This window comes from Stenella coeruleoalba (assembly GCF_951394435.1).
Source record: "Stenella coeruleoalba genome assembly, chromosome: 8".
NCBI classification, from domain to species: domain Eukaryota; kingdom Metazoa; phylum Chordata; class Mammalia; order Artiodactyla; family Delphinidae; genus Stenella; species Stenella coeruleoalba.
Genome location: NC_137154.1, coordinates 5,445,540 through 5,472,099, shown reverse-complemented (window position 1 = coordinate 5,472,099; position 26,560 = coordinate 5,445,540). Strand labels below are relative to the sequence as shown.

Below are 26,560 nucleotides of genomic sequence, written 5' to 3'. Positions count from 1 at the left end.
AGAGCAGTGAGTCTGAATCATGGAATGAGCACTGAGCTGGAAGGCAGACGGCTGCCTGCACACAGAGTCAGGACAAGGCTGTACCTCCTGAGGGCCCGACCGACCGTGTGGCCTGCAAAGCGAGCCGCCGCGGACGTGCACCCCGGGAGGGGCGCCCCTCTGCCACTATGCACGCGTGCTCCAGCGTGACTGTGCAGGCACAGGGGCCACCGAGGGCAGCAGGGGGAGGAAAGGCGGCAGGGAGTGCACTTTCCCCTTTCTTCCAGGGTCAGGAGCCCAGAGGGCCTTGCCTCACCCTGAGCTGGCTGTGATGTCAGCGGAAACCCCAGGGCCAAAGGCCTCCTCCTACCTTAGCAATAGTCCTGCATCCCCCACCTACACCTGGCCCAGCTCAGGCCTCCCGAGAAAAACGGCGCCCACAGCCCGTGCCTCCCAGCCGAGGAGAGGAACCAGGTCCTGCCGCCTGCCTCTCCCCTGCCCTACCTGGGCTGGCTCCCCGTCTGCAAGGATGTCAGGGTGATGGCTGTGTGAGGAAGACAGGGGCAGGAGGGGTACCCTCAGGGGCTCCACCACCACCCCAGTCCGCCAGCAGCTCCCCCGCCATTCTCCGGGATGTTCCATTGCCCTGGACACCCCATGCCTCGGGCTCTGGGACTCCAGCACCCCGGCAGAGGAGCGGGGTTACCTCTCTCTTACCCTGCAGGAGGATCCTTATCCTGCCCTGCTGAGTCACTGCCGCTCCTCCGCTCTGCCCCCTCCTTCCCGCCAGCGTTCCTCCTTCAGCCTTCTCAGGCTTTCTCCAGACTGTCTGGGTTCCACAGGGGCCCCGGGGGCGGGGGGCGGGTGTCAGAGGACAGACTGCACTTGGCCCCTCTGGGGGGCTGTCCCAGCACCGCTGGGAGCTTGGCAGCACATGAGGGTGCCGCTCCGCCTTCACCAGCTGTGTGGCCTTGGGAGAGCCACTTGACCCCTCTACACCTCAGTTTTCTCTTGCATAAGACAGGGGAGATGATAATGATGCCTTCCTCAGTTAACACAAGTCAAATCTCTGGCACTTAACACGCGACAAGGTTAAATATTATCATTATCTGCCCTCCAGGCCCTATCCTCCCTTCTCTGCTAAGGATGTGCCCCGACCCCTGCAAGCCTCCATGTCTACAAGTCTGTCTGTCTGTACCTACTCTGTTCTTTCCACTCTGCCTTCTTCCTGAGGCCTGTCCCCAGCACCCCCATGCTGACTCCCCGCACTGGGCACAGACACAGAACTCTAGAGAGTTCTGGAGTTGGGCCGCCGCTCAGCTTTCCTCCAACGATAAACGATCCTGAGCGTCTGCCTCGGCATCCCAGACAGATTCCTCATAGGGGGTCAGTGTCTTGGAGGAGGGCCGGCCGGAGCGGGGAGGATGGACACAGGGCACAGTGAGCTCTGAAGCGACCTGGGGAGACAGCCCACCCTGGCTGTGCCGGGCGCCGGCCCCCATCTGTCTGTGAGGAGCTCGCCGGGCCCCAAAGCCTCCTTTCCGAGGTCTACCTCGTGATCCTCGGCAGAGCGCCCTGAGCATGTGTCGGTTTCAGCCGCTGACGGCTGCAAAATGAAAATTTCATTGTTAAATGAAACAGGGACTCAAGAGCTCGGACAGGTGTGAGAACGGCTGTAGTGCCGAGAAGGGAGAGGTCAGAGGTCAGGGGGATGTCAAGGGAGACTTTGAGGGTGGCTGGGGAGAAACCGAGCAGCCAGAGTTGGGGAACCACACCTGGCCTGGAACCGGTTCCTGGGCCGGGAGGAACTGGCACTCGGGCCTGTAGGACTCAGTCACCCCCCCTCAAGGCTTTCTGAAGCATCTCCTGTATGTGCCCGCGGAACAGCATGGTCCTACGGAGACCACACCCTGCCCGCCAGGGGCTGGGGGTCTGCGGGGACAGAGGGAAGATGGTTCCAGAGCCACCCTGCTCTTAGTTAGGGGCCTCATCCCCGCCCTGCCCCCAGTTCTCTGAAGTCTCTCCTTTCCCCCCACCCCCCACCCCGGCACTGTAGGAAGCCCACCTTGGCCAGAGAGGATGCCTTCTGGGCGCCTAGCCCCGTGTTGGACACAGAGCTGGGACCCTCGGGTGCCTGCTTGCCCTCCCCAGGGCAGACCAGCCTGGTCTCTGTGCTGGAAGCTGGGACTGGACACGGTGTCTGTCTCCCTCTGCTGGTCCCTTAGGGGACAGCCAGGACAGAGCACTTTCCCCAGAGCGGGTGGTCCCATGGCTCCCGAAACAGCGGATGGCGAGGGATGGGGGCACTGAGGAAAGGGTCTGGGGACTCAGGCTGGGCTCCAGGCTGTAGGAACACCAACACTGCCGCCCAGGTTCCCTCGGTCCAAAGCCGGCCTCCAACAGAGGCCCCGAGGGGTGGTCTCAGGGAGGCCAGGTCGCCTCCCTGATGCTTTCCCTGCGGGCCCGCAGGCCACAAACAGCTTCCTTCCCTTCTAACCCATGAATGGAGCTGTCAACCACAGATTTATCTAAACCTTTTGTGAAGCTATTTATACTTCCAGCCAAGACCGCATCTCGGGGTAATGAGTTCCATCGGAGTCCTCCCCTGCTGGGTGAAGCACGCTGCCTTTCGTTTGTCCTAAACTTACCTCACTTGTGCTCCAAGGGGGCCCTGTAACTCCAGCATGCCAGGTTTTGGTGAACAAGCCTGAGCTTCCCCTTCCCGTCTGCAGGTTTAAAAATTCCATCCCATCTCCCTCCACCTTCAGCCCTGCAGTCTGAAGGGACCTGGTCTCTGACCTGTGCCTGGAGCCTAGCAGTGCGGGCACAGCCATTACCTCATGCCAGCCTCCAGTTAGCTGGTGCGGCAGAGGGCACACCGGGGGCCCAGAATCAAGGGGCGGCACGCAGCCCTGCCTACACCCACGCCTCTTCTTGGGGCTGACTTTTACCCCAACCCTAATTCTCTGAGTATTTTCCAGTTCCTGGCCTCCAGAACTTTCCTCTGTAATGTTTCTGTGGGGGGATTTCCCTCTCACTTCCTAGAATGGATTCACCCTGGCTTCGTCCGTGCTGGTGATGTATTTTGTCCCTGGTCCTGACCCCAGAATACCATGAGGGGGTCACTCCAGAGATGGGGGTGCTAGGACACAGCAATCCCAGTAACAGCAACACTGACCGTGTGAACTAAGGGCTTTATTTTTTTTAATAATTTTTTTTTTTTTTTGGCTGTGTTGGGTCTTCGTTGCTGCACGTAGGCTTTCTCTAGTTGCGGCGAGCAGGGGCTACTCCTGGTTGCGATGTGCGGGCTTCTCCTTGGGGTGGCTTCTCTGGTTGCGGAGCACGGGCTCTAGGCGTGCGGGCTCTAGAGTGCAGCCTCAGTAGCTGTGGCGCACGGGCCTAGTTGCTCCGCGGCACGTGGGATCTTCCCAGACCAGGGCTCGAACCCGTGTCCCCTGCACTGGCAGGTGGATTCTTAACCACTTCACCATCAGGGAAGTCCCTGGCTTCAAGTCTTGTAACCTCTCTGAACCCTATACTCTTGGGGCATCTGACCTGTTTATTAAACCACTGCTATGTGCCAGGCTTGTTCTGGTTGCTGGGAGAAATGCCAGTGAACAAGAAAGGCCCGGGCAGGGCTTGCCTCTGGGGGCTCGAGGCACCTGGTGTGCCACAAACGCATGATAGGTGGGCAAGTAGAGCCCCACCAGCTCAGTGCCCCCGCCAGCTCAGTGCCCCCAGCAGCTCAGTGCCCCCAGCGGCTCAGAGCTCCCTTACCCGCTCGGCAACCCCAGAGTCACCAGGCAAATCCCGTCTCCCGTGTGCGCAGCCCAGCAGGCTCTGCCAGAGGCTTTGGAACAGTCAGGCCCTCTGGTTTGTCTCTCTCCAGTCGAGTGGAAGCCCACGAGGGCAGGGAGTTTCGTCGTGTGCTTTCTTTCCTACACTCAGGAAAGCGTGTCTAACACGTGTTAAATGAACGAATTACTGAGCTCTGAGGATTCTGCGATTTCAAACGTAACTAGTTGAGTGAGAAGCGGTGGTTGAACGGAAGATATTTCCAGACAGAAAATTAGTTTAAAAGTTTGAAATGGTAACCACCTTCATCCGTTCCATATCCACCCCTGATATTCACACACAAACACACACACACACACACAATCACATACTTGTGTACTTGAATGAGACCACCTCTACTGTGGGGTATGGCGAAGACTGTAAGAATGTGGGGTTTGAAAGGATCTTGAGAGAGCATCTCATCCAACCCCCTCATTTTATCAAGGAGGAAACAGGCTCAGAGAAGGGCCTCGACTTGCTTGAGGCTGTCTGTAGCAGGGCTAGAGTCGCAAGGTCCTCGTCCGCCGTTGTGTGTTCTCCCTTCTGGACCTGAAGGGCCTTTTCGGCTACGCCAACTGCAAGCCTGGAGAGGCTGCTTGGCCTCCGATGGGAAAGCTCCCTTCCAGCCCCACAGCCTGGGGGAAGCAGGCCTGCCAATTCCAGCTCCTCTCCAGAGCTGCGGCTAGGTGAGGGGCTCAGGGAAGCCGAAGGGCCCCCTCGGGATCACAGCACGTCAAGGTGGGAAGGGACCTCAGTGAGTATCTCGTGCCACCAACCACACTGTACAGCCGCAGAGACAGGAGGGACTCGCCCAAAGTTACACAGCAAGTCAGCGTTGAAGCACAGACCAGAGACCCAGGACTCCCGAGTCCTGGCTCTAGGCTCTTTTCTTGTGTCTGAACCCTTCAGAAGGGTCAGGTGCTTCCCAACTTTTGGCAGGTGTGTGCGTGCAGTGGAAGAAAGACTCATCAAAAGTCCTGAAGCGTTGGGAATTCCCTGGTGGTGCAGTGGATTAGACTCCGTGCTCCCAACGCAGGGGGCCCGGGTTCGATCCCTGGTCAGGGAACTAGATCCCACATGCACGCCGCAACTAAGAGTTCACATGCCTCAACTAAGGAGCCCGCCCGCAGCAACTAAGACCTGGTGCAACCAAATAAATAAATATTAAAAAAAAAAAGAGAAAGTCCTAAAGCGTTTACATCTCCCTCTCCCTTCCCCCGGGGCCTTGCTCCAACGACCTCGATGCCACAGGACCCTACTGGTCCCATAGGTGTCAGGGGCAGAGACACGGGTGTGCGATTAGTCACACCTTCCCCTCCCTGCCTTCCAGGGAGCTTTGGCATCTATCTTCTGTTCCAGCTGGGCTGCTCCGGCAATGGCTGTGGGGAAGAGATGGAGAAGCCATGAAGGCTCTGCTGATTTTCACTGGAATGAAAAGAGAGAGGACGAGATCCAGAGAGAAGGAGGAAAGTAAGGAAGAGAATAACGAATGCTAGGTTCCTTGGGGGGCAGGGGTTTGCACAGAATGTGGGGGGACAGCTATTGTTCATGGAAGGGTTGGACTGTGGGCAGAGGCTGGAAGTTTTGTTCCTTTCATCACAGCACCATGCTACGTGCTACGAGGGAACCAGAGGCAACTCGGCTACACTTGGGTCACACACCTATTCACTGAACGCATACTTACTGATCACCTGCTGAGGGCCAGGCCCTGCGGGAGGTAGAGGGATACAGTAACAAACAAAACAGACTAGGTCCCTGCCCTCATGGAGCTGACATAACTAGGGGCATTAAAGAAGTAGACACTATGAAATAATGTTGAGTTGGGAGAAGTGCTGTGGATAACCCAGAGCAAGGGCTTAGCTAGACAATGCAGGGTGGGGGGTGGCGGGTGGAGGGGGAAGAGGAGAAGGCCTATCTGAGGATGGGCAACTGAAGCTGAGCCCTAGGAAGAGAAGGCGCCAGCCTATGAGAAGGGGAAAGAGCGTTCCAAGTAGTGGGGACAGCTTTACAGAGATTCCAAGGTGGAAAAGGATGTGGTTCGTTCAGGGAACTGATGGGGCCAGTTCTGATGCACAGGAAGGCCACAGACAGGTGGAGAGATGGGTGGGGCCCGCTCCTTCCTGCAGGTTTGGGGTAAGGGGTTTAGAATTTTTGGGGGGGGGGCGGCCAGGACTCACGGCTTGCTGGATCTTAGTTCCCCCACCAGGGATTGAACCCATGCCCTCAGCAGTGAAAGTGCGGTGCCCTAACCACTGACTGCCACGGAATCCCCAAGGGGTTTAGATTTGACGGCAAGTATAGTAGTTGGGAACCACTGCAGGGTCTACACCAGGGAGAGGCGTGACACAGTTTACATTTTAGGAAGGTCACATTGATGCTGCTTGGAGAGTGGACTGGAGGAGACAGGGAACCACCCAGGGAGCTCCCACAGTCATTCGGGTGAGAGATGATGGTGGCCTGAGCCAGGACGATGGCAGTGGACATGGGAGAAAAGGACGAAGTTGCCATCTGTTTGAGAGGCAGAGCAGTCAGGGCTCGCTGGAGGCTTGCAGTATGTAGGGTGTGGGAGAGCATGGGGTCAAGGATGACTCCAGGTTTACTGACCTAAAGCCTGGGTAGAGGGAGTACCATTTACACAGACCCTGCTAAAAGGCAAGAATAACCTCTCCCAGTGCTCCAGGGAAACTTGGTGAAGGAGTGGAGCTGAAGGCAAGGAGAGGAAGAAACAAAGTGGGGTCCAGGACTGCAGGCCAGGAGCAGGAGGGCAAGGGGCCCACAGACAAACATGGCCTCCTCACTGGGGACAGTACCAGAGGGGCAAGTCCAGATGGGCCCTAAAGGAACGCAGTGGTGCCCAGGGCCCTTCAAAGCACACTGGGTGCTGCAGGGAACTAGAGGTCAGGGAGCCCCTCCAGGACTTCCCTTCCAGTTCACGCAGCGGAGGACCGAGGCCCAGGGCTAGGGGAAGACCTGCCCGCCGATGAAGCCCCTCCTTCGGCACAGTCCCTTGGTCGTTTTTCAAAGGGCCACATACGCATGCGTCTAACCTCAGAAAACGTTTCCAGCCCTTCCCGTTAGTGACCCTCCTCATTTGGCAGCGCTCACCCCTCCTCTCACAGACCCACTTCCCTCCCAACGGGGTCAAAGCCCCATGCACCGCTGAGCCTTTACTCTCACCTTCCCCTGCCAGCCACACCCTTCTACCCCTTTCTGTCCGGAGAATCTTCTCTTCCTCGGGATCAACGCAGGATCCTCGAAGCCAGAGCGAACAGCCACTTCCCACCCCGGGATCCTGCCGCAACGTGCTTTAATTTCTTTTTAGTGCCAGTGGTTGCTGCTTCTGTGCGTGTCCCCGGCTCGGATTGGGTGCGACGGTCTGCCTTCGACCCCGTACCCACGACAGACGCCCAGAAAATCCGTTCTAAATTAGTGACCCAGGCGGGCTCGCCCGCACATCTCCGGATTCGCTTCCCCACACCCTTTGAGCGCCTTGCGTTCGGGTGCGCAGCCGCGCTGGGCCCCGCTGACAGGCCCGGCTCACCCGGGGCGCTGAAGGGCCGAGGGAGGCCCTGGACCCCGCGAAGAGACAAGCCAGGAAGGCGCCCGGCGCTCCCGGATCACGTGACCGCCACCAGCGGGACTCTGTCACGTGACGGCGCAGCCGGCGAGCGTTTTTCTCACGTGACGGAGGTGCAGGCGTGTGGCCCAATGAGGAGGCGGGGGCGGGGCTTCCGGGGGCGGTGCGCGGGAAGAGAACCCGGGGCACCCGCGGCGGCAGGGGAGACCCGGAGGGGAGCAGCGAGCTGGGGTCCAGTCCGGGGCCCGCCGCCTTTCACAACCCGGCCGCAGGGAGCAGCATGAAGTGTCTGGTTACGGGCAGCAACGTGAAGGGTGAGTTGGGGCCAGCCCGGGGCTGGGGGCACATGGGAGGGCCCAAAGCGCCAGCAAAGCGGTGTTTTTCTCCTCTCCTCCCCGCAGTGCTCGGCAAGGCCGTCCACTCCCTGTCCCGTATCGGGGACGAACTCTACTTGGAGCCCCTGGAAGACGGGGTGAGGAGCCACGGTATTGGGGGGGTTGAGATTCCCACAGGGAGCCCTAACCTGGGCTCGAGTCTCGCCCCCATCAGATAGGATGCCGGTGGGCAGATTTGTCTGCTGAGTTACAGTTTCCTCCCCTGTTGCTGGGACGTCACCTTGAGCCCTGTCATCTTCCCAGACCAGTGTGTGAATTGAGAGCATTTGCCCTCCCTGAAGTGCCCGGGGGCGGGTGGGGTCGGCGCTGAAAGCTGTGTAGGGCCCTTGCTGCGGGAGCGGTGCTGAGGGGCACTCCGGGAAGGCTTCATGGAGAAGATACCCGCTGATTGGAAGGAGAGGGAGGGATTCAGCAGACGATGGTGGAAGTGGAGGACATTAGGGCAAGTGTGTGAGCAAAAGCCGGCCAGAGGGCTGGGCCTGACATTGCAGGTGACTGCATCCCTCTCCCTGCTTTTCCTGGCCCAGCTCTCCCTCCGGACCGTGAACTCCTCCCGCTCGGCCTATGCCTGCTTCCTCTTTGCCCCGCTCTTCTTCCAGCAGTACCAGGCGGCCACCCCTGGTCAGGACCCGCTGCGCTGTAAGATCCTGATGAAGGTGAGGCCCCTCCCTCAGCGGTGGCAGTGCACTCCCCCAGGAACCCCCCCAGGAACCTCTACCAGTGCGTTTGCTCTGAGGCACACAGTAGGTGCCAGCTGGAGAGAGAAACATATGCAGGAGCAATCCAATGCAAAATGCAGCGCAGGGGCGTAGTACGGACATCCACAGGGTACGGTAATGGGAGATACGGAGAGGCTAATTGATTCTGCCAGGGACCTGCAGAGAGTGGTGACATTCAAGCTGGTCCTTGAAAGGTAAGCAGGTCTTTCAAGGCATTCCAGACAAGGGGAACAGTATGAACGAAGGCCTGGAAGGGTGTAAATTTCTGTGTGTGTGGGAAGTCCTTTCCTGGTGTGACAGTGCTGAGCCCGTGATGGGCCAGAGCCTAAGGGGATGTGAGAGCTGGCTGGTGGAGGCGCGGCACTGGGCTGATGTGTTTCCATCGCCTAGTCGTTCCTGTCAGTCTTCCGCTCGCTGGCGATCCTGGAGAAGACCGTGGAGAAATGCTGCATCTCCCTGAATGTCAGGAGCAGCCGCCTGGTAGTTCAGCTGTACTGCAAATACGGTGAGTGAGCAGCTGGCTGGCCAGGTCGTCCTTGCGGCGTGGGGTGGAGGTTGGCGAGGCCCACTGAGACCCTGTCTGCCCATCCAGGGGTGAGGAAGACTCACAACCTGTCCTTCCAGGACTGCGAGTCCCTGCAGGCTGTCTTCGACCCAGCCGTGTGCCCCCATGTGCTCTGTGCCCCAGCAAGGTGAGCACGCTCCCTGGTTTCAAGCTGAGGCCTAGGTTTCTCTCTTCCTTCTTTGGGCCTCAACCGTCAGTTTAAGAAGGCACTTCCTTCATTTTCCCTACAGGGTTTCTGTAGACCTCAAGGAGTTTATCCAACCCGGTTTGCTTTCAGGTCCTTGCCTGGCTCCTCTAAGGGCAGAGGCTGGAGTGAGGAGGGGCTGGGTGCTCCCTTGTTCCATGTTCCTCATTGTCTTCTGGAGTCTGTATTCTCCACCTCAAAGGTCTGATTTGGTTTTCTGACCACTCAGACCCATCCTGACTCCTCTGTCAGAGAACGGGTCTCTGGCCTGCCCTCAAGTCTTCTCTGGCCTGAACACCTTTGAAGGTCCCTTAATTTTTGTGGCTCAGGGACTCATGACCCTTCTCTGGCCTTGTCATCCTTCTGGAATGATCCCCATTCAAGGGCAGCCTCTCTTCCTACCTGGCTGGGCTCTAGCCTCGAGGGGTCCCAGCAGGAGGCCAAGGAAGGAGGCTAGGAGGGGAAGTCCTGGTCCAGGAGGGCTGCCTGAATAAGCAGCTGTAGAGATGGAGCTGTTCTGGGGAATCAGAGGGGCTGTGCAGGGCCCAGGAGACTCCAGCAGATGCAAAGGTCCCTGGTGAAGACAAGAGCAGAGGGGATTGGCTCTCCTCCCACTCACCCACACGCTGGGTGCCACTTGCATCCAAGTAACCCAAGGTTTTGTGTTTCTTTTCTTTTGGTAGCCGAAGGCCATGGTAACCTCAAGGTCCATTTGGGTCCTGACTTTCTGTTTTTCTGAGTTCTGTTGAAACAGCACTGCCCAGGATCCCTTTGGGTAGAGAAAGAGGGAATCAATCTGTGGTCTGTATTTTGAGGATTTTTCTTTCTCTTTCTTCTTTATTTATTTATTATTTATTTATTTTCGGTACACGGGCCTCTCACTGCTGCGGCCTCTCTCGTCACGGAGCACAGGCTCCAGATGTGCAGGCTGAGCGGCCACGGCTCATGGGCCCAGCTGCTCTGCGGCACGTAGGATCCTCCTGGACCGTGGCACGAACCTGCGTCCCCCGCATCGGCAGGCAGACCCCCAACCACTGTGCCACCAGGGAAGCCCCTCTTTCTTCTTTAAAAAGAGCAGTTGTGTTGAGATCTATCCTGATGGGGCATTTTCCGTAAACCTACATCGTTGGAAAAACAGTCAGACTTTTTTTATCTTAGGTATTGGCCTATCCCAACAATCTGTACTGTTCTAGGGTGTGATGGCTTAGGAGTGAATGTGATTTGAACCTAATACATTTTTAGAGGGTGTCAAATTCAGAACCAGGCAGATCCACCTCCTGACCCTAAACGTGGTCCTAAAGTAAATTGCTTGAGGAAATTGGATCCCAGAGATTACAGGTGGGGAATTCTGAAGTGTGTCCATATTCCATTGGAGATCAAAGAAGCCCAGCTAAGAGAATTGGGGGCTGACTCACATGACAGCTTATTTCTGAAAAGGCTATTTTATCTTGAAGATTATGAGTTTGGAGGAACTAAGGTGATAGACAGTGGAAAGAATCAGAACATGTGAAATTCCTTAAAAATTTATTGACTTAAATAATTTTGTCTCTGTTAGACATAATACAAAAAAAAACTTTAAAAAAGCAGTTGTTTCTTGTTTTTAAATTTAATTAATTTATTTTTGGCTGCGTTGGGTCTTCGCTGCTGTGCGCGGGCTTTCTCTAGTTGCAGTGAGCGGGGGCTGCTCTTCGTTGCAGTGCGCGGGCTTCTCATTGTGGTGGCTTCTCTTGTTGCAGAGCACGGGCTGTAGGTGCACGGGCTTCAGTAGTTTTGGGTCGCGGGCTCTAGAGCTCAGGCTCAGTAGTTGTGGTGCACGGGTTTAGTTGCTCTGCGGCATGTGGGATCTTCCCAGACCAGGGCTCGAACCCATGTCCCCTGCGTTGGCAGGCGGATTCTTAACCACTGCGCCACTAGGGAAGCCCCTGTTTCTCTTTTTCTTATGGGCAATTTTAAATTCATATAAAAGTAGACGCCAGTTCCTGTCCCAAGTGTTTTGAGGCAAATTCCAGATGTTATTTCACCTGTAACTGTTTATCGGCATGTGTCTTTTCTAGACAAGGATCTGAGGGCTCTCCCTGAGGGCCGCATTTATGCAGACTGTGTGGGGATGGTCTCCCGCCCCTGGGTGGCCAGGTGCCGCCTGCCCGGTTTGGTTCAGCGCAAACAGCCCGTGCTTCCTGCTGTCTTCTGTGGGCTCTGCTCTTGTCCGCCCCGTCTCTTGCAAGTGGACTTCTCCCACGACAGCCTGGGAGCCTTGGACGGGGCAGGGACCATGTCCCGCTCCTGTCCTCCCTGGGGGCATGCTAGGCCTGGCCTGGTTCCCTTTGGACATTGGTGTGTGTCACCATCCCGCCTCAGATCCTGAGAGCGAAGCCACTGGGTGGGGCTGAGTCTTGGGGTGATGCTGTGCCCTCCTCACAGGGTCCTGGGGGAGGCTGTTCTGCCCTTCCCCCCTGCGCTGGCCGAAGTGACGCTGGGGATTGGCCGTGGCCACAGGATCATCCTGCGTAGCTACCAGGAGGAGGCAGGTGAGGGAGCCAGACATGGCCTGGGGCAGGGGGCAGAGATGGGCTGGGATGGGGCAGGGCCCAGGTTTCCTCCTGTTGCTGTCTCCACAGACAGCACCATCAAAGCCATGGTGACCGAGATGAGCATCGGGGGGGAGGATTTCCAGCAGCTGCAGGCCCAGGAAGGGGTGGCCATCACTTTCTGCCTCAAGGAATTCCGGGTGAGGTTGCCCGCCACGCGCTCACTGCCCGGTCCACCGCTCCTCCCTGCCCGGTGCGGGGCCTCACTGCTCTGCCTCTCCCTTCCCAGGGGCTCCTGAGCTTTGCCGAGTCAGCGAACTTGTCTCTCAGCATTTACTTCGATGGCCCTGGCAGGTAACTCCGAGCCTCAGGACAGGGTGGGGAGGGATCTGGGATGCCAGGAGCCAAAGGGCCTTGACCTTGCCTGGACCCGTCACCTGCCAGGCCAGCCATCTTTGCCATCAAGGACTCTCTGCTAGACGGCCACTTTGTCCTGGCCACGCTCTCAGAGCCGGACCCGCACCCCCAGGACCTGCGTGCCCCGGAGCTCCAGCAGCCAGCGCCTCAGCTTCAGGCTCACAGGTGAGAGCGCTGCCCACCCACTCCTCCTCCCCACCTCTGTGCACCCTGGGGAGCCTGCTGCTTCCAGCGTCAGCGCCTCCCCTCCCCCCACTTCCTGTTGGGCCCCAGCCCTGCAAGCTCAACCTTACTGGGCAGCTGTACTCAGAGACTCCCCCCACCCAGGGAAGTGTCCCCAGGGTCGGGCTGGCTTCCTTCTCTGGCTGAGGCCTCCCCTCCGAGCCTCCTCCCAGGCCAAGGAGGGAAAGGGCTAACGGGAAGCGGGGGGCTGCCTGGGACTGGGGAAGCCGGTGGCTGAAAGGGCAGGTGGGTTGGGGAGGATGGGCCCAGTGTAGTTTAAGCAGAGGAAGTTTGGCCTGGCCCTCTGCCCAGCATGTCCCTGGGCCCCAGTGCGCTCCGGTTCCTGTCCCCTGGGAAGGTACGGGCTTGGGCCCCAGGTGGCCCAGCTTACAGAACTTGCTGCTCCCCTCCCCCAGCTGAGCTAAACCGGCCCCCAAGATGTCTCCCTCAGGCCTCTACCTCAACTCTGATGAAAGGATTCCAGGTCCACCCCCTCCAGGAAGCAGCCACTTAACCCCAGGCATCCTCTCCCCTCCCACCAAACCAGGAAGTAATAAAACCAAGAGGTCACCAACGGTCACAGGGCTTTTGCAGCCACCCGCTGAGCCCTCCAAGGTGGGGCCCTGCCTCTGTTCCCCCTCTTCTCTCCCTGCCCTTGCTAAGCCGTCTCTGCTTACAGCACGCCCCACCTGGACGACTTTGCCCTTGATGACATTGACTCGTACATGATCGCCATGGAAACCACCGTGGGCAGTGAGGGCTCACGGACACTGCCCTCCACCTCCCTTTCACCTGGCTTCCAGCCCCACTGTAGCCCTGGCTCCCACTCAGAGGAGGAAGATGACACCGAGCCCAGCACAGTGCCTGGGACTCCCCCACCCAAGAAGGTAGGGGCTGGCTGGAGACGGAGGCAGGGATGGGAGGCGGAGGGAGCAGCCTCCAGAGCTCACTTGGCTTCCTCTGTTTTCTCGCCAGTTCCGCTCGCTGTTCTTTGGCTCCATCCTGGCCCCTGCACACTCTCCCCAGGGGCCCAGCCCCGTGCTGGCTGAAGACAGTGAGGGGGAAGGCTGAGCCGAGAGGTCCTTGGAGGACTGGACCAGAGGAAGCCCCAGCCTCCCCATCTCCCAGCGCCAACCAGGGGCGGGGCCAGCTCTCCTCCAGGGTGGGTGGTAGAGGTGGGCTGTGCTGGAGCTCAGCTGGCTGGTCCTGCCGCCTCCCCCAGGCCCTGCTCGGCTATCTGTGACTGGCCTGGGTCCTGTCGTCTCCCTTCGGCCCCCAGTCGATCATGTCTGTTCCCAGTCTTGGTGCCGAGCTGCCACCTGCTGGGAGGCCCCTCACCTCTTTATCCAACCATGCGGCAGGGTTGGGGGCCTGCGTTCTCTAAGCCCACCTCCCTAAGAAAAAAACCTCGGTGGGGCTGCTGGCCCCTGCTGATCCACCTTCTCTGCCAACCAGGACCTGTCCCTCCCTCAGATCCTGGGTACACCTCGGGGATCCCCTGTGCCCGGCACACACTGTTTTGCTTGCTTTTCCAAAACTCTCTGGCCCTGACTTGGAAATTCCAAAGGCCCCTGTGACCTGAGCGTGTGGCTGGTGTTTCCCTCGCTCGGGCCCCATGCCCAGCAAGCCTCCCAAGTGGCCCTAGGCAGAAGAGGTCGCCAGGCGCGGCATTTCGGACAAGGGAGACAGACGCCATGGCGAGAATCCAGCTTTGACCTTTATTCGAGAGACCAGATGGGTCGCCCCAGGATCCGGCTGCCAGCCCTGAGGCCAAGCAAGGCTGGGGACCCACAATCTGGCCCTGCTCTGCCCTGAGCTGCAGCCTCAGCCCCAGGATCCTGCCTGCAGCCACTGCAGGTGCAGGTGGAAGGAGCCCTGGGGGTTGGACGCTGCTATTGATTCATAAAAAAAAGAAAAATACACCAAGGCTCCGTGTTCCCTGTGATGGGCGGCCCTAGGGGGCCAGCACGAACCCTCACAGCCACGTGATTTCTGTACAATCCACCGTCTGGGGCAGAGGGCGGGCACACGGGGGCTATTTCTTGGCTTTGGCGGAGTTGCGGGGCGGGGTGATGGGCCGGCCTCCAGGGTTCAGGCCGCTGAACTGCCCATATTTCCCCTTGTTCTTGTCGGCGGGCTTGAGGATCTAAAAGAGGCAAGCTGGTCAGGCTCATGGGGCTGAGCCATGGGCCCCTCCCGCCCCTTCCATCCCCATCTCCACCCCCACCTGGAAGGAGCACATGAGCGTCTCGTCCACGCTCATCATGGCGCCTGCGTTGTCAAACTCGCCACAGTAGTTAGGAGCTGAGAAGAGTGTCACCAGCTGCCGCTTGGCAAAGAACTCATAGCCATCTTCTACCACCTGGACGAGGGTGGGGACAGTTCAGCAGGTGCTGCTGCCCGGCCCCCGCTGCCACCCAGACCAGAGCTGCCAGCCCACCTGGTGTGCCCGGCAGATGAGATCCAGGTCGTGCTTGTGCAGGAACTTGGCCACGACCTCAGCTCCAAAGGTAAAGGAGACGCCACGGTCATTCTCGCCCCAGCCCTGCACGTCCTTGTCAGGGTCAGACCACAGCAGGTCACACAGCAGGCCCTGGTCTGGCACGTCTGTAGGCCGCATGATACGCCGGATCTGCTCCATGGACTGTAGGTCCGGGGACAGGCCTGGGGGGCACCGGCGGCAGGTCACTTCCTCAAGCCTCAAAACAAGGGCCCTCCCTTCTCCAGGAAGCCTTTGCCAATCAGCCTCTGTTCCCTCAACCCGCCGCCCTCTCCTGGATTCCTGGGAGCCTAGACAGGCAGAGCTCATCGCCTTCTGCCTCTTCAAGTCCCTGTCCCTTCCAGGAGCACAATGCTCCCTGGAAAAAGACAAGCAAACTCCACGCAAGAAACCGAGGCCACGACATGACAGTGAGTGCAGCCTAATGCTGGGGTGCGGGGGGACTTTGTGGAAAAAGTGATATCCAAACCAGGGCTCCAGGGAGAGCTGTTCCAGGTGGCTGAGAATGTGTCCTTCAGCTAACACTTCTGTCCCAAATCCCCCAGGGATGTGGCCAGGCTCGTCCTGCCCAAGCATTCCCTCGCCATGCGGCCCAGAGCCGCCCTCACCCCCGTGACAGCAGAAGATCTTTTCATCCACAATGGCAGCAATAGGCAGGCAGTTGAAGCAATCGGTGAAGGTTTTCCATAGTTTGATGTTGTAGCGTCTCTTGCCTGCCCAGAGGAAGGAGAGGGCTCACGAGAAGGCCTGTCTGCCCCACCCTCAGTGTGGGTCTCTGGGCCTTCCAGGGCACATTGTGTGTTGTTCAGACACAGCTGGGAGAAGAGAATGGAAGGCAAGAAGGGAACCCCCCCCCCGGGCCAATCCCCACCCCACTGCCTCCCAGGACGAATTCTAAGGCAGCTGAGTCCACAGGAACCCCCAAGTTCCAGTTCTGGAACAACCTCAGGGTTGGCACTCACCCCCCTGCACATGAGCAGAGCCAGGCCAAGACCAGGTCTGGTCTCTCTCAGCTTCTGGCCAAGAGAGTCCAGTCCAGACAGGCATCCTAAGTGCTTAAGTAACGGATGCAGTGGACGGGGGTGTCGGCAGGCAAGGCCCTGCATTAGAATGCTGGCAGCCCTTCAGTCGGCAACCATTCACCACGTCCCTCCTGAGCGCCAGGACCCATGCCAGGAGGGCAGGGCGGAGAGACGTGAACTGGCCCTGCCTTCACAGAGCTCAGTCTAGCAGGTGTTTGTCAAACACTGCTACCCCAGCCACCAGGTCAACACGAGGGTCGCACTGAATGGCGACCTTCAGCCCCAGAGGCTCCGCCCACTCACACTCATCGTAGAAGCCGTAGATGCGGTTGATGCTGGCGCACTCGTGGTTCCCACGGAGCAGAAAGAAGTTCTCAGGGTACTTGATCTTATAGGCCAGCAGCAAGCAGATGGTCTCCAAAGACTGCTTGCCCCTGTCCACGTAGTCCCCCAGAAACAGGTAGTTGCTCTCTGGAGGGAAGCCGCCGTACTCGAACAGCCGCAGAAGGTCGTAGTACTGGCCATGAATGTCGCCTGTGACCCAGAGAACCAGGTCAGCACTAGATGCAGTCTGAACTTGAACCCAGGGCCAGGGTTGGACTCAAGGGTGGAGAGATCCAGGGACTTTGGCTGGTGGTGGTGGGTACCCACTTTCAGGAAGCAAAGGGGCCTGGGCAGGGGGCTCACCACAGATCTTGAGGGGTGCCTCCAGCTCCAGAAGAATGGGCTGGCTCAGGAAAATCTCCCGGGATTTGAGGCACAGACCACGGATCTCGTTCTCTGTCAGCTGTACATTCTTTCCAGGCCGCGAGCCCTGCACTGGGAGTGGAATGAGGCGTCAGGACCCTCAGGCGAGAAGAGGGTGGGTGACATGGGTGGCCCCGTAGGCACTTCTGGGGGGCGCCTGGGCCTCCCGGGCCCCGCCTCGCCCAGGGGCAGCTGTTGCTGCTCAGCCTCCTGGGACCCCCGCCTCAAGCCTCAAGGGACGAGACCCCCAACTACCCTCAAGACACTCGAAAGGGGACTGCTGTGCGCGGAGGCCTGCCAAAACCTCAGAACACAGGACCCCTTGCTTGGGGGGGCTAGGCTTCTCGGATTTCTTTCTAACCCCAAGAGCCCTGGCTAACCCGTGCGCCCCCGCCCTGCTCTGGCAAGGGGAGCAACCCCAGACCTCCCAGGGGCGCCGCAATTGGGAAGGGGGGCACCTGCGGCCACGGGACCTCGCGGCCCGTCCCCGCCCAGTCTAAGCTGGTCCTGGGAGGGGCAAGTCCACCCGCGCGCCACTTCCGGGCCGGGCAGGGGACCAGGGCGCGGCCGGCGCCCACCTCCCCTGCCCCGGCCAACCTTCCAGCAGGCGCCCGATGATAGAGTCCAGGTTGAGCTTCTCGCTGTCGGACATGGCGGCGCCGCCGCTCTGGCCCCAGCAGCTCCGGGCCCGCTCCTGCCTCCCGCCCTCCCGCTGCCTCCTTCCGGCCTGGCGCTCCTTCCGCCCGCCCCGGCTCGCCGCCCCGCCTCCTAGGCCTCCTGCCCCGCCCCTCCCCGCCCCGCCCCGCCCGCTGCCCCTGCGCTCTAGCGCCTCCGCCGGACGCAGGGCGCAGGGGTCGCGGCGGCCCGGGAGGCGGGGCCTCGGTCAGGGGACCGGACTTGGACTGACTCGTGTGTCTGGGGCGGAGCCTGCCCTGTGGGCGGGGCTTCATGGGGCGAGGTCAAGCCTAGCTCCGCCCTTGAGTTACCCTCGGCTGTTCGGAGGAGGTGCGGTCGGAAGTACTGTGGAAGTTGTTTTTCTCTTTCAAGAGCTAAGCAGTCCTTCCCACTTCTGTCCTGGTCGGGAAGGTTGTGTGACCTCATTGGTAACTCATTGGGTCTCCCCAAACAGTGCAGATTAAGCCCTTGAAGTGCAGGAAAGGAAACTGAGGCTCAGAGATAGTAAGAGTTAGCCTCGAATTCACGGAGGACCTCTACCTCCTGAGTCTGGGGCCCTCGGGCGACTGGCTAGGTAGATCCAGACACCTGTTGCTGAACTCCGAGCTCATTTTGGTCCACACTGCCTGTGGTGCATGCTAAATTATTACTTTTTGTAATGTCTCATCCTTGCCTTTTGAGCAGCATAGTAATGCTACATTGTGTGCATGTTGAAAGTATTACTTTGTAAAGAGCAAACACTAAATACACCATGATACTCGTTGGACCCTGAATCGAGTGTTTTACATGCCAGTGACCTCAAATCTGGAGGCAGCCTGCCCTCTCTACCTCTGGCAGGCCCTGGCCGCATCACACCCAGCACAGGAACCCAAGCCTGCACCCACCCAGCCCACCGGGATGGTGGGAGGAGCCCATGGCCCAGGGCCAGTGGGGCAGGCCGGAAGAGCCCGGGACAGGAAGGGGTAACTACCCCCCCACACGCACTTAGGAGGGGCCCCCCGGCTGGTTGACGAAGCTGTGGCTGAGGAGGAAGTGAGAGGAGGAGGTGAGGTGCAGCAAGGAGGTAAGCTGGGCTGCAGGGGACAGGGGCCTGGCCTTTCTGCCACTTCTGGGCCCATGCTCCACCCCCACCCCACAAGAGAAGAGGGGACAGAAGGGGCTTGGAGAGATACCCTGAAATCTGCTCCCTCTGACCACGCAGTCAGGTCCTGGGGCTGGGGCCTGGCTGGCTAGGAGCCCAGGCCCCAGGCTGGCTAGGAGCCGCCTCTCATGTTGGCTTTCCCCACATGTTGCAGCCTATGGCATCAGGCGTCTGCAGCACCATGGCCCAGGCCCTGGGGGAGGACCTGGTGCAGCCTGGTGAGCTGCAGGATGACTCCAGCTCTTTGGGGTCTGACTCAGAGCTGAGTGGGCCCGGCCCATATCGCCAGGCTGACCGCTATGGCTTCATTGGGGGCAGCTCAGCAGAGCCAGGGTAAGTAGGGAAGGGATGGAGTGGGGCGGTGGGGTGCTGGGAATAAGGGTGGGAGCTGAGGGCTGAATTCTAGAGTGAGGTCCAACCTCGAGGGTCCTGGGCGGGTCTGGGGACTCAGCCACTATCATCCCTTCTCGGGTTCCAGATGGAATCCTAAGGTTAGCAGGGCTGTGGGGGTGGCTCCTGTATGTCTCTTTTACTCCCAGTTTCTGAGGGTTTCCACCCACCTCTGGGGCCAAACATTCTTCTCCTTTTAATCTGGCCCGGGAATCCCAGATCCAGATCACAGAACCCACACTTCTTCCCCCACCAATCCTCTGCATTCCTCATGTACAGACAGGAAGACAAGTCCAGAAACAGTTAGGAAGATCACACAGCAGATCAGAGACAGAATCAGACCCAAACTCACAACTCCTGGCTTCTAGTCTAGGACTCTGTCTACCCAACTGCCCTGATGACTTGTCTGTGTCCCTATCCTGGGGGACAATCAACAAGCCCCTCCCTCAACACACACCTACACACCCCCTTCAGTCTCTCCTGCTTCCACCCACATCGGAGCCACATCCTTTCCTGTCCCCATGACAACCACTGGCAACTCCTGGGTGACAGGTCCCCACCCCGCCCCAGAGATTCCCAGAGATCTCCAGGGCCAGGAGTTAGGCTCACCCAGGTAGCATGAAGGGTGGCAAATGTGGGCTCTGGGTAACAGCTGCCCAGCGCCTGGACACCTGTGCCATATGTCCCCAGGCCAGGTCACCCTCCTGCAGACCTTATCCGCCAGCGGGAGATGAAGTGGGTAGAGATGACCTCACACTGGGAGAAAACCATGTCTCGGCGGTACAAGAAGGTGAGGGGGAGAGTGGTCCCACCCAGGCCTCCGTGGCTCAGCCCCCTTTGCCTCGGCCCATACCCAGGCAAAATTCACCCCTCCCATGTCCCAGTACCTCCTGCCTTTTCTCCCTGCTACCCAAAGTGGCTCTTGCCTGATGACAGGTTGTGCTTGGGGACTGCCGACAGGAGCAGGGGAAGCTGGTGTGGCTGGCCTAACGGGGTCCCTTGGCCTCACCCACAGGTAAAGATGCAGTGCCGGAAAGGCATCCCCTCGGCCCTGCGGGCCCGGTGCTGGCCCCTGTTGTGCGGGGCCCATGTGTGTCAGCAGAACAGCCGTGACACTTATCAGGTGAGGGAACTGGCAGGGGTCCCACCTCCCTTCTCTGGCCCTTCACCACTCTGGGCCTTCACATTCACCTTTTTGTCCACCCACAGGAACTGGCTGAGGCCCCTGGGGACCCACAGTGGATGGAGACCATCGGCAGGGACCTGCACCGCCAGTTCCCTCTGCATGAGATGTTTGTGTCACCCCAGGGTCACGGGTACGAGGCCAGTGATGCCCAGGGACCCCCAGCCCCACAACCCTCAGGTGCTTTGGCCTAGTACCCCCCCGCTCCAGCTTTATATCTTTGCATCTCAGAGGACCCAGCAAGGCCCTCAGGGGGCTGAGGCCTGGGAAAGGGCCGCCAGAGGGTGGGGAAGGGATGCCCGGAGGACTGGCCCCTAACGGGGTCTTCTGGCACAGGCAGCAGGGGCTCCTCCAGGTACTCAAGGCCTACACCCTATATCGGCCGGAACAGGGCTACTGCCAGGCCCAGGGCCCTGTGGCTGCCGTGCTGCTCATGTATCTGCCCCCAGAGGTGAGTACCCTCAACCCTGCTACGGGGACCCAAGACCCTGACCCCCTAACCCCAGTGATCCATGACCCCCAACGCTGGTGACCTAGGGACCTAGTAATCCTGTGCCCTGGACCCATGACCCCTCCATCCCCAGGAACTCTGGCCTCAGGGACCTGGGATCCTTGACTCCTACCCAAACCTGTCCTAGTGAGTGACTCAGGGCCTCATGACCACCAACCTCAGCGACCTTCAAACCCAATGACCTTGACTGCAGGAACATGGAACCCTGAGCCCTGACATTTGCCCCAATGATCTAGGAGTCTGGTTGTTATTACCTTGACCTCATGACTTCTGATTCTGAACCCTGTGACCATGATCCCTGACCCCAGTGACCCCAAGAACCCAAGACCTGAACTTTGGGACCCTCCCTAGCCTTGACCAGTGAGCCCCTACCCTGTGACCCTCAAATTCAACCCCCTGAGCCCTGTGACTTCCAACTCCCTGCACCCCTTGGTAGGCCTCTATCTGGGCAACAGGAAGCTTTTTGGTAAGACCTGCCCCTCCTTACCAGCCCCAGCACTGAGTCCAGGCTCCTGGCTCCAGAGTCACCCCAGATGGTGTCCAGACCCTCCCCTGCACCCCTTTCCCCCGCCCTGTGGTCCCCTCCGTGGTCCCCTCTGCGGTGGGCACTCAAGGCCTGTGCCCGCCCCCAGGAGGCCTTCTGGTGCCTGGTACAGATCTGCGAGGTTTACCTCCCTGGCTACTACGGGCCCCATATGGTGAGAGGCTGGGATGGGGCCAGAGGGCACAGGGGGAGGGGCTGGGTGGGGGGTGGGGAGGGGCCTGGGGACTGGGTGGGGACCTGGGGACCGGGAGTGGAGATGCTGACGGACGTGGCCACAGGAGGGTGTACGGTTGGACGCCGAGGTGTTCACGGCCCTGCTGCGGCGGCTGCTCCCGCGTGTGCACAAGCACCTGCAGCAGGTGGGCGTCGGGCCCCTGCTCTACCTGCCCGAGTGGTTCCTGTGCCTCTTCGCCCGCTCCTTGCCCTTCCCCACGGTGCTGCGTGTCTGGGACGCTTTCCTTAGTGAGGGTGAGTGTGTGGCTGGCCAGGTGGGCGGGGGCAGGCGTGGGAACTGGGGCCGGAAGCCTCGGGTGCCTGGTGTGCAGAGGGGATGAGGGTGCCAGCTCTGCTCTGCCCCACCGCCACTGCCAGTCCTGGCCTGGGGTCTGGGTGCTGGGGTGTGCTGAGGGTGACAGCGCCCTGTGGCTCTGGGGAAACGGCCCAGCCCTTGGCCACGGATCACCAATGTAATGAATGATAGCCCCCACCCCCAGCAGTGAGACCACCACAGGGAGGGCACCATCTGCTTGGGGGAGGGCTGGAGTCGGGGGGCGCTGCAGAGATCACAGCAGTGAGCCAGCTCAGGGAGCGGGCACAGTGGGGGCATGGCCGATGGAGCCCCACGGGCCCTGGTGAGCGCTCTCGGAGGCCAGCGCTGCTCCGGAAGCCAGGGCCACTTGAGTGAGTGAGACCTACATTCTGGTGGAAGTGGGGATGGGAGGCGACGGTACTAAATTAACAAGATATTTATAGGTTGTCAGAAGTTCTGTGAAGAAAATAAAACAAAGGATGTGCCAGAGTGTAGGGGGGCGGCAGGAGGAGAGTTTAAAGGTGCTCGCAGCTGCTCTATGGAAGAGGCAAACTTGCAGGGCCAGTGTGGAGGCGGAGAGGCCAGGCTACAGACGACTGACGTGGGGGTGCGGACATGGGAGAAGTGCCAGGCCAAGAGAAGGGTGGTTGGACCAAAAAATGGTAGAAATCAATCAGTGCATCTATTGAGCACCTGCTGTATGCCCAGTTGGCTTCAGGCTGGCTTAGAGCTCTGGCCACGGGTGTCCAAGTTGCCATCTACATGGCCTCCCCTGCAGACTCAGACCTCGAGGGCGGGGCAGGGCAGGGCCCCCCCCCCCCCCCCCCCCCGTCAGGGTGGCTGAGCTACCCTTGCCCTCTGCCTCAGGCTCCGTTTCATAACAGTGACACCATTAGTAGTCGCTGCTGTCCCTTTACAAGTCACAGTTGTCACCAGACCTCGCTGGTCCCCTGACTGCTGTTCTCAGCAGACCCGAGGCTACCAGGAAGGAATTCTGAGGCTCCAGGAACAGGCCCAAGGTCACACCCATGTGTGTGTGTGCGTGTGTGCGTGTTTGTGTGCATGTGTGTCCTATGCTCTGGCTTAGAGGTGAGGAGTTCTGGCTAGAATCTTTCTAGAATCAGAAGGTCACAAGTCTGAGCTGGAAAGGCCTTCACGTCACCACCCAGCCCCTCCTTGGAGGGACGAGGAGCTGAGGCCCAGAATGAGAAGGCTTGGCGTGAGGCGTTCAGTAGCCCCTGGCTCCTGGCAGGCTGCTCTGCCCACAAGTGTCTGTGGCCCCTGAGACATGCTGGCCAGAGCTCTCAGATTGCCACCGTGCTCTCAGTCATTGGGTCATGGCAGCAGAGCTGCAGGAGGGTGGAAGGAGTCTGGCTGAGGGCAGGTTCAGGTGCAGACTGAGGAAGCCCAGGGCTGGCCCCCCAACTGAGTGAGCCCCCGGCCTGCAGGTGTGAAGGTGCTGTTCCGCGTGGGTCTGACACTGGTACGCCTGGCACTGGGCACCACTGAACAGCGCCTGGCCTGCCCGGGGCTCCTGGAGACGCTCGGCGCCCTTCGAGCCATCCCGCCCACCCAGCTGCAGGAGGAGGTCTTCATGCCCCAGGTGGGTGCCCCTTGCCCGCCCTCTGCAATGGCCCAGTCCCCCTGCACAGTTGCGGAAACTGAGTCCCAGAGGGGGAAGTCAGAGTAAGAACCGGGGCTCAGTTCTTGTCCTCTGAGCAGCAGAGAATGTGGAAACCCCAGGCCTCAAGTGGCTTTCGGTGGCTCCTGTAGTCTCTTTGTCTGTCAGCCCCTCAGCCCTCAGCCACTTCCTGCGGCTGTGTCCTGCCCGCCCCACAGGGATCTCATCGCTTCCTGCCCTCCCCCAGGCCAGGCAGATTCAGTATCAACTGCTCCCCACAGGTGCACAGCGTGGCCCTGTCCGAACAGGACTTGCAGCGGGAGATCAAGGCCCAGCTGGCCCAGCTGCCCGCGTCGGCATCTGGGCCACCCCCGAGGCCGCAGGCCCGCCTGCCTGGGGCCCAAGCCATCTTTGAGGCCCAGCAGCTGGCAGGAACCCGGGGAGCCACCAGGCCTGAGGTGCCCCGCATCGTGGTTCAGCCCCCGGAGGAGCCCAGGCCGCCGCGGCGCAAGCCCCAGACCCGAGGCAAGACTTTCCATGGGCTGCTGACTCGGTCCAGGGCCCCCCGTATCGAGAGCCCCGCCAGGTCCCATCGAGGCTCCACCTCCTCCCTGGACACCCGATTCTGAAGGTCCCACTTCTGAGGGTACCAGAGACTCAGGGTCCCCCAACCGCAATTGCCTGAACGGTGGATGCCAGCCTCCAAGTAGGCACCGCACTTTACAGCCGGGGTGGATGCCTCAGCTTCTTTCCCGTGGACTGTGTCCGGCTCAAGGATGAAGGAAGGTGAGAGAGTGAGGTTTTGAGGACCCAGGCCCATCATCCGCCCACGGAGCTGTCCTGGTGCCTGGGCCCTTGCAAGCATCAAGCTGGCGCTGAAGGAGGGTGAGGTTAGGGGCAGAGGCTGGGCTTAGGGGACCCCAAGGCTCCTGGGGAGACCTGGAATAAAGTCTGAGCAGAAGCCCGTATGCAGTCAGATGGAACGCCTTCCAGCCTCAACCCCGGACCAGCGGCTCCTTCCCCTCCGGCCCCCACTTCCCTCACAGCCCCGCCCCTCCGAGCCCAGCCCTGGCTCCTCAGGGCTCACTGAGGCTGCCCATTGGCTGCTGGAAGGTCTTCACCAGCACCAGGAGCCAATGGTAAGCTGCAGTGCCCAGCCTCTTGGGGTCAGGGAAGGCTTCTGCACCTGGGGGAGGAGGGCTCCCCAAGTGGATGCTGGGCCCAGAAGTGGGACTCTGTCCCCTCTTCTGCTCCCTCTCCCTGCTGGTTCAGGATTCCCCACAGGGCTGTGGGCACTCTAAGGCAAGTTCGCCCCCCACCCATGGTCCTGGTCCCGTCCTCAGAGAGAGCCAGCTGAGAACAAAGGCCTAGTGTGCCCGGACAAAGGAGGAAGGGCCCGCCAGCCCTTGCCCCCTGCCTAAGCCCCAGCCGCACCCCCTGGGGACTGCCACTGTGGAAACCCCTCCCACACTCGCTAATTGCCCCCGTGGGTGCCTGAGGTGCCTGGGACGGGAGCCATCGCCAGGACAACGGGGCTGGTTCTGATGTAGGCTTATGTTCCTGCAGGGCCCGTTCCCAGTGCCCTGCCTCCCTGCTTCCTTGGGTGCCCTCCCCTGAAGGGGGGAGGGGGAGGGGGAGTACCCGGAGAAAGTGTCTGCAGTCCCACTTAAATGGTGGAGTGGGTTCTTAGTTCCCTGACCAGGGATCCAACCCGAACCTCCTGCAGTGGAAGTGCGGAGTCTGAACCACTGGACCGCCAGGGAAGTCGCAATGGTGGAGTGTTTGATCCATCCTTCTCAGTGGCTGACCTGGAGTGTTGGCACCCTCAGATCTGGTGACAGGGCCACGGCTGCAGGAACACGCCCCCTCCACGTATACTCTTGTGCGCTGACTGTGTGACTGGCCAGGCCCTGGGTCCTGGGCAGACCATCCCACTCCCTGAAGGAGGGACTCACGGAGGTCCAGACCCAGAGCTGAAGTTTACCTGGGGGGAAACTAAGGCTCAGGAGGGGAGGCAACTGGGCCAAAGCTTTGCTGCCCAGGGCAGACCCAAGGTTCACCGCTAGCCCCGCATCAACAGCCATGAACCTGACACCCACCTCCCTCTGCCATCCTGGGGCTGCTGTGTCTCCCACTGCCCCAGTCTCGCCCCAGCCTGGGTTCTGAGTGTGGGCCAGGGGCTGGGCTCCTGTGAGTTAAAGAGAGCTTCCTGAGCCCTCCCTCCCCACTCCCCACCCCACTAGCGTACTTGGAGCTTAATAATAGCACAGTCCCCTGCAGTTCACGGACCCTTTCTCAGACCCCCACACCCTCTCTCTGCAGGTGGCACTGAGAGCCTCTTTAGAGAAGGGGGAGATGGCCAGGTTGAGTGCCCAGCCCAGGATCACAGTGGGGGGCAGAGCCAGCTAGACGACGGTAGGTGGGGGAACCTGCAGGGAGTCTATGGGATTTGCCCTGCACTCCCTGCCCTCCGTGCGCTCAGCTCTTCTGCTGGGAAGGTAGAGGAGCAGGAAAGCAGCAGCCTTGGCACCAGGGCTGCTGAGTCTGAAGGAGAGGCCATATGGTAGTCGTTCCCCCTGGATATAGACCCTGGGGCAGGTGGTCTCCAGCAGGGGCCTCTCTAGCTGGGGCTGAGTCACTGCCTTGTCTACTGAGGGAAGCATTTTCTGGGCAGTCCTTCTGCAGATCCCGTTATCAACCATCCATCTGGGAAGCCTGAGCCAAGGGGTCAGACCAAAAGAGGACCAGCTCCCTCCTTGTCGGAACGCTTTTTTACACACGCTGTTCCCACAGGGCTGCGCTAGCCCCCTATGGCTCCTGTGCACTAGTTGGGAAAAGATGCCCCTCCCCCAGGTACATGCATCCCTTGCAGGACAGAAGGGAAGTGACCACTCAGCAGGGTACCTTTGTGCAGTGAGCAACCTGAACAACCACACCCAGTGAACCTAGCAGCCCCAGCTCCCTACAGACCCGCCTGGAAAGGGGCTCGGAGAAGGCAAGGCACGCATCTGAGAGTACTCAGCCTGTGGGGACCAAAGCTGGGGTGGCACCCAGCGATGTCCATCGGCCGGGGTCAGCCCAGGGGACAGGAGTGGGGGTCAAGCAAAGAAGTGGAAGGGCAAATGGACCCCCGTGTGGGGGGCCATGGTCTCCATCTCGACTGCCACCCACCCCATAAGTCCCCCATCCCACACTGTCCGGAGGCCAGGCTTGGACTCCCTGCAAAGTCCCTGCATGGGAATGGCCTTCTCGCTCTCTCTGAACCTCAGTCTCCTCC

At 60.0% G+C, this 26,560-nt stretch overlaps 3 protein-coding genes across 3 annotated transcripts; 2 read left to right on the top strand and 1 right to left on the bottom strand.

Annotated features, from left to right (window-relative positions):
* Positions 1-7,572: 7,572 nt before the first annotated feature.
* RAD9A (RAD9 checkpoint clamp component A) lies at positions 7,573-13,987 on the top strand. The gene is made up of 10 exons (XM_079930261.1): positions 7,573-7,704; positions 7,792-7,862; positions 8,313-8,441; positions 8,895-9,009; positions 9,097-9,196; positions 11,675-11,981; positions 12,071-12,135; positions 12,226-12,363; positions 13,100-13,307; positions 13,396-13,987. Exons 1-10 carry the CDS (start codon positions 7,671-7,673, stop codon positions 13,489-13,491), a joined length of 1,263 nt encoding a protein of 420 aa, XP_079786387.1. The 5' UTR covers positions 7,573-7,670; the 3' UTR covers positions 13,492-13,987.
* Positions 13,988-14,124: 137 nt separating this feature from the next.
* On the bottom strand, positions 14,125-17,446 carry PPP1CA (protein phosphatase 1 catalytic subunit alpha). Its single transcript, XM_079930260.1, has 7 exons — positions 17,287-17,446; positions 16,630-16,761; positions 16,246-16,476; positions 15,529-15,633; positions 14,861-15,084; positions 14,648-14,782; positions 14,125-14,566 (listed from the first exon to the last, which is right to left on the bottom strand). The coding sequence occupies exons 1-7, from the start codon at positions 17,339-17,341 to the stop codon at positions 14,456-14,458; spliced, it is 993 nt and encodes a 330-aa protein (XP_079786386.1). The 5' UTR covers positions 17,342-17,446; the 3' UTR covers positions 14,125-14,455.
* Positions 17,447-18,530: 1,084 nt separating this feature from the next.
* TBC1D10C (TBC1 domain family member 10C) lies at positions 18,531-24,291 on the top strand. The gene is made up of 9 exons (XM_079930259.1): positions 18,531-18,838; positions 19,586-19,685; positions 19,911-20,018; positions 20,105-20,211; positions 20,415-20,529; positions 21,222-21,287; positions 21,412-21,601; positions 23,111-23,265; positions 23,565-24,291. Exons 1-9 carry the CDS (start codon positions 18,651-18,653, stop codon positions 23,910-23,912), a joined length of 1,377 nt encoding a protein of 458 aa, XP_079786385.1. The 5' UTR covers positions 18,531-18,650; the 3' UTR covers positions 23,913-24,291.
* The last annotated feature ends 2,269 nt before the right edge of the window (positions 24,292-26,560 follow it).

Bases quoted from the DNA above. Each gene is read 5' to 3' on its own strand.
- RAD9A (XM_079930261.1), top strand. From the start codon at position 7,671: ATGAAGTGTCTGGTTACGGGCAGCAACGTGAAGG. The intron at 9,010-9,096 runs GTGAGTGAGCAG...CTGCCCATCCAG, and splicing joins TCAGCTGTACTGCAAATACG to GGGTGAGGAAGACTCACAAC. The intron at 9,197-11,674 runs GTGAGCACGCTC...CCCTCCTCACAG, and splicing joins GTGCTCTGTGCCCCAGCAAG to GGTCCTGGGGGAGGCTGTTC.
- PPP1CA (XM_079930260.1), bottom strand. From the start codon at position 17,341: ATGTCCGACAGCGAGAAGCTCAACCTGGACTCTATCATCGGGCGCCTG. The intron at 16,477-16,629 runs GTGAGCCCCCTG...TCTGGGTCACAG, and splicing joins GGCACCCCTCAAGATCTGTG to GCGACATTCATGGCCAGTAC. The intron at 14,783-14,860 runs GTGGGCTGGCAG...ACCCTCGTCCAG, and splicing joins TCATCTGCCGGGCACACCAG to GTGGTAGAAGATGGCTATGA.
- TBC1D10C (XM_079930259.1), top strand. From the start codon at position 18,651: ATGTTGCAGCCTATGGCATCAGGCGTCTGCAGCACCATGGCCCAGGCC. The intron at 19,686-19,910 runs GTGAGGGGGAGA...CCTCACCCACAG, and splicing joins TGTCTCGGCGGTACAAGAAG to GTAAAGATGCAGTGCCGGAA. The intron at 23,266-23,564 runs GTGGGTGCCCCT...TGCTCCCCACAG, and splicing joins AGGAGGTCTTCATGCCCCAG to GTGCACAGCGTGGCCCTGTC.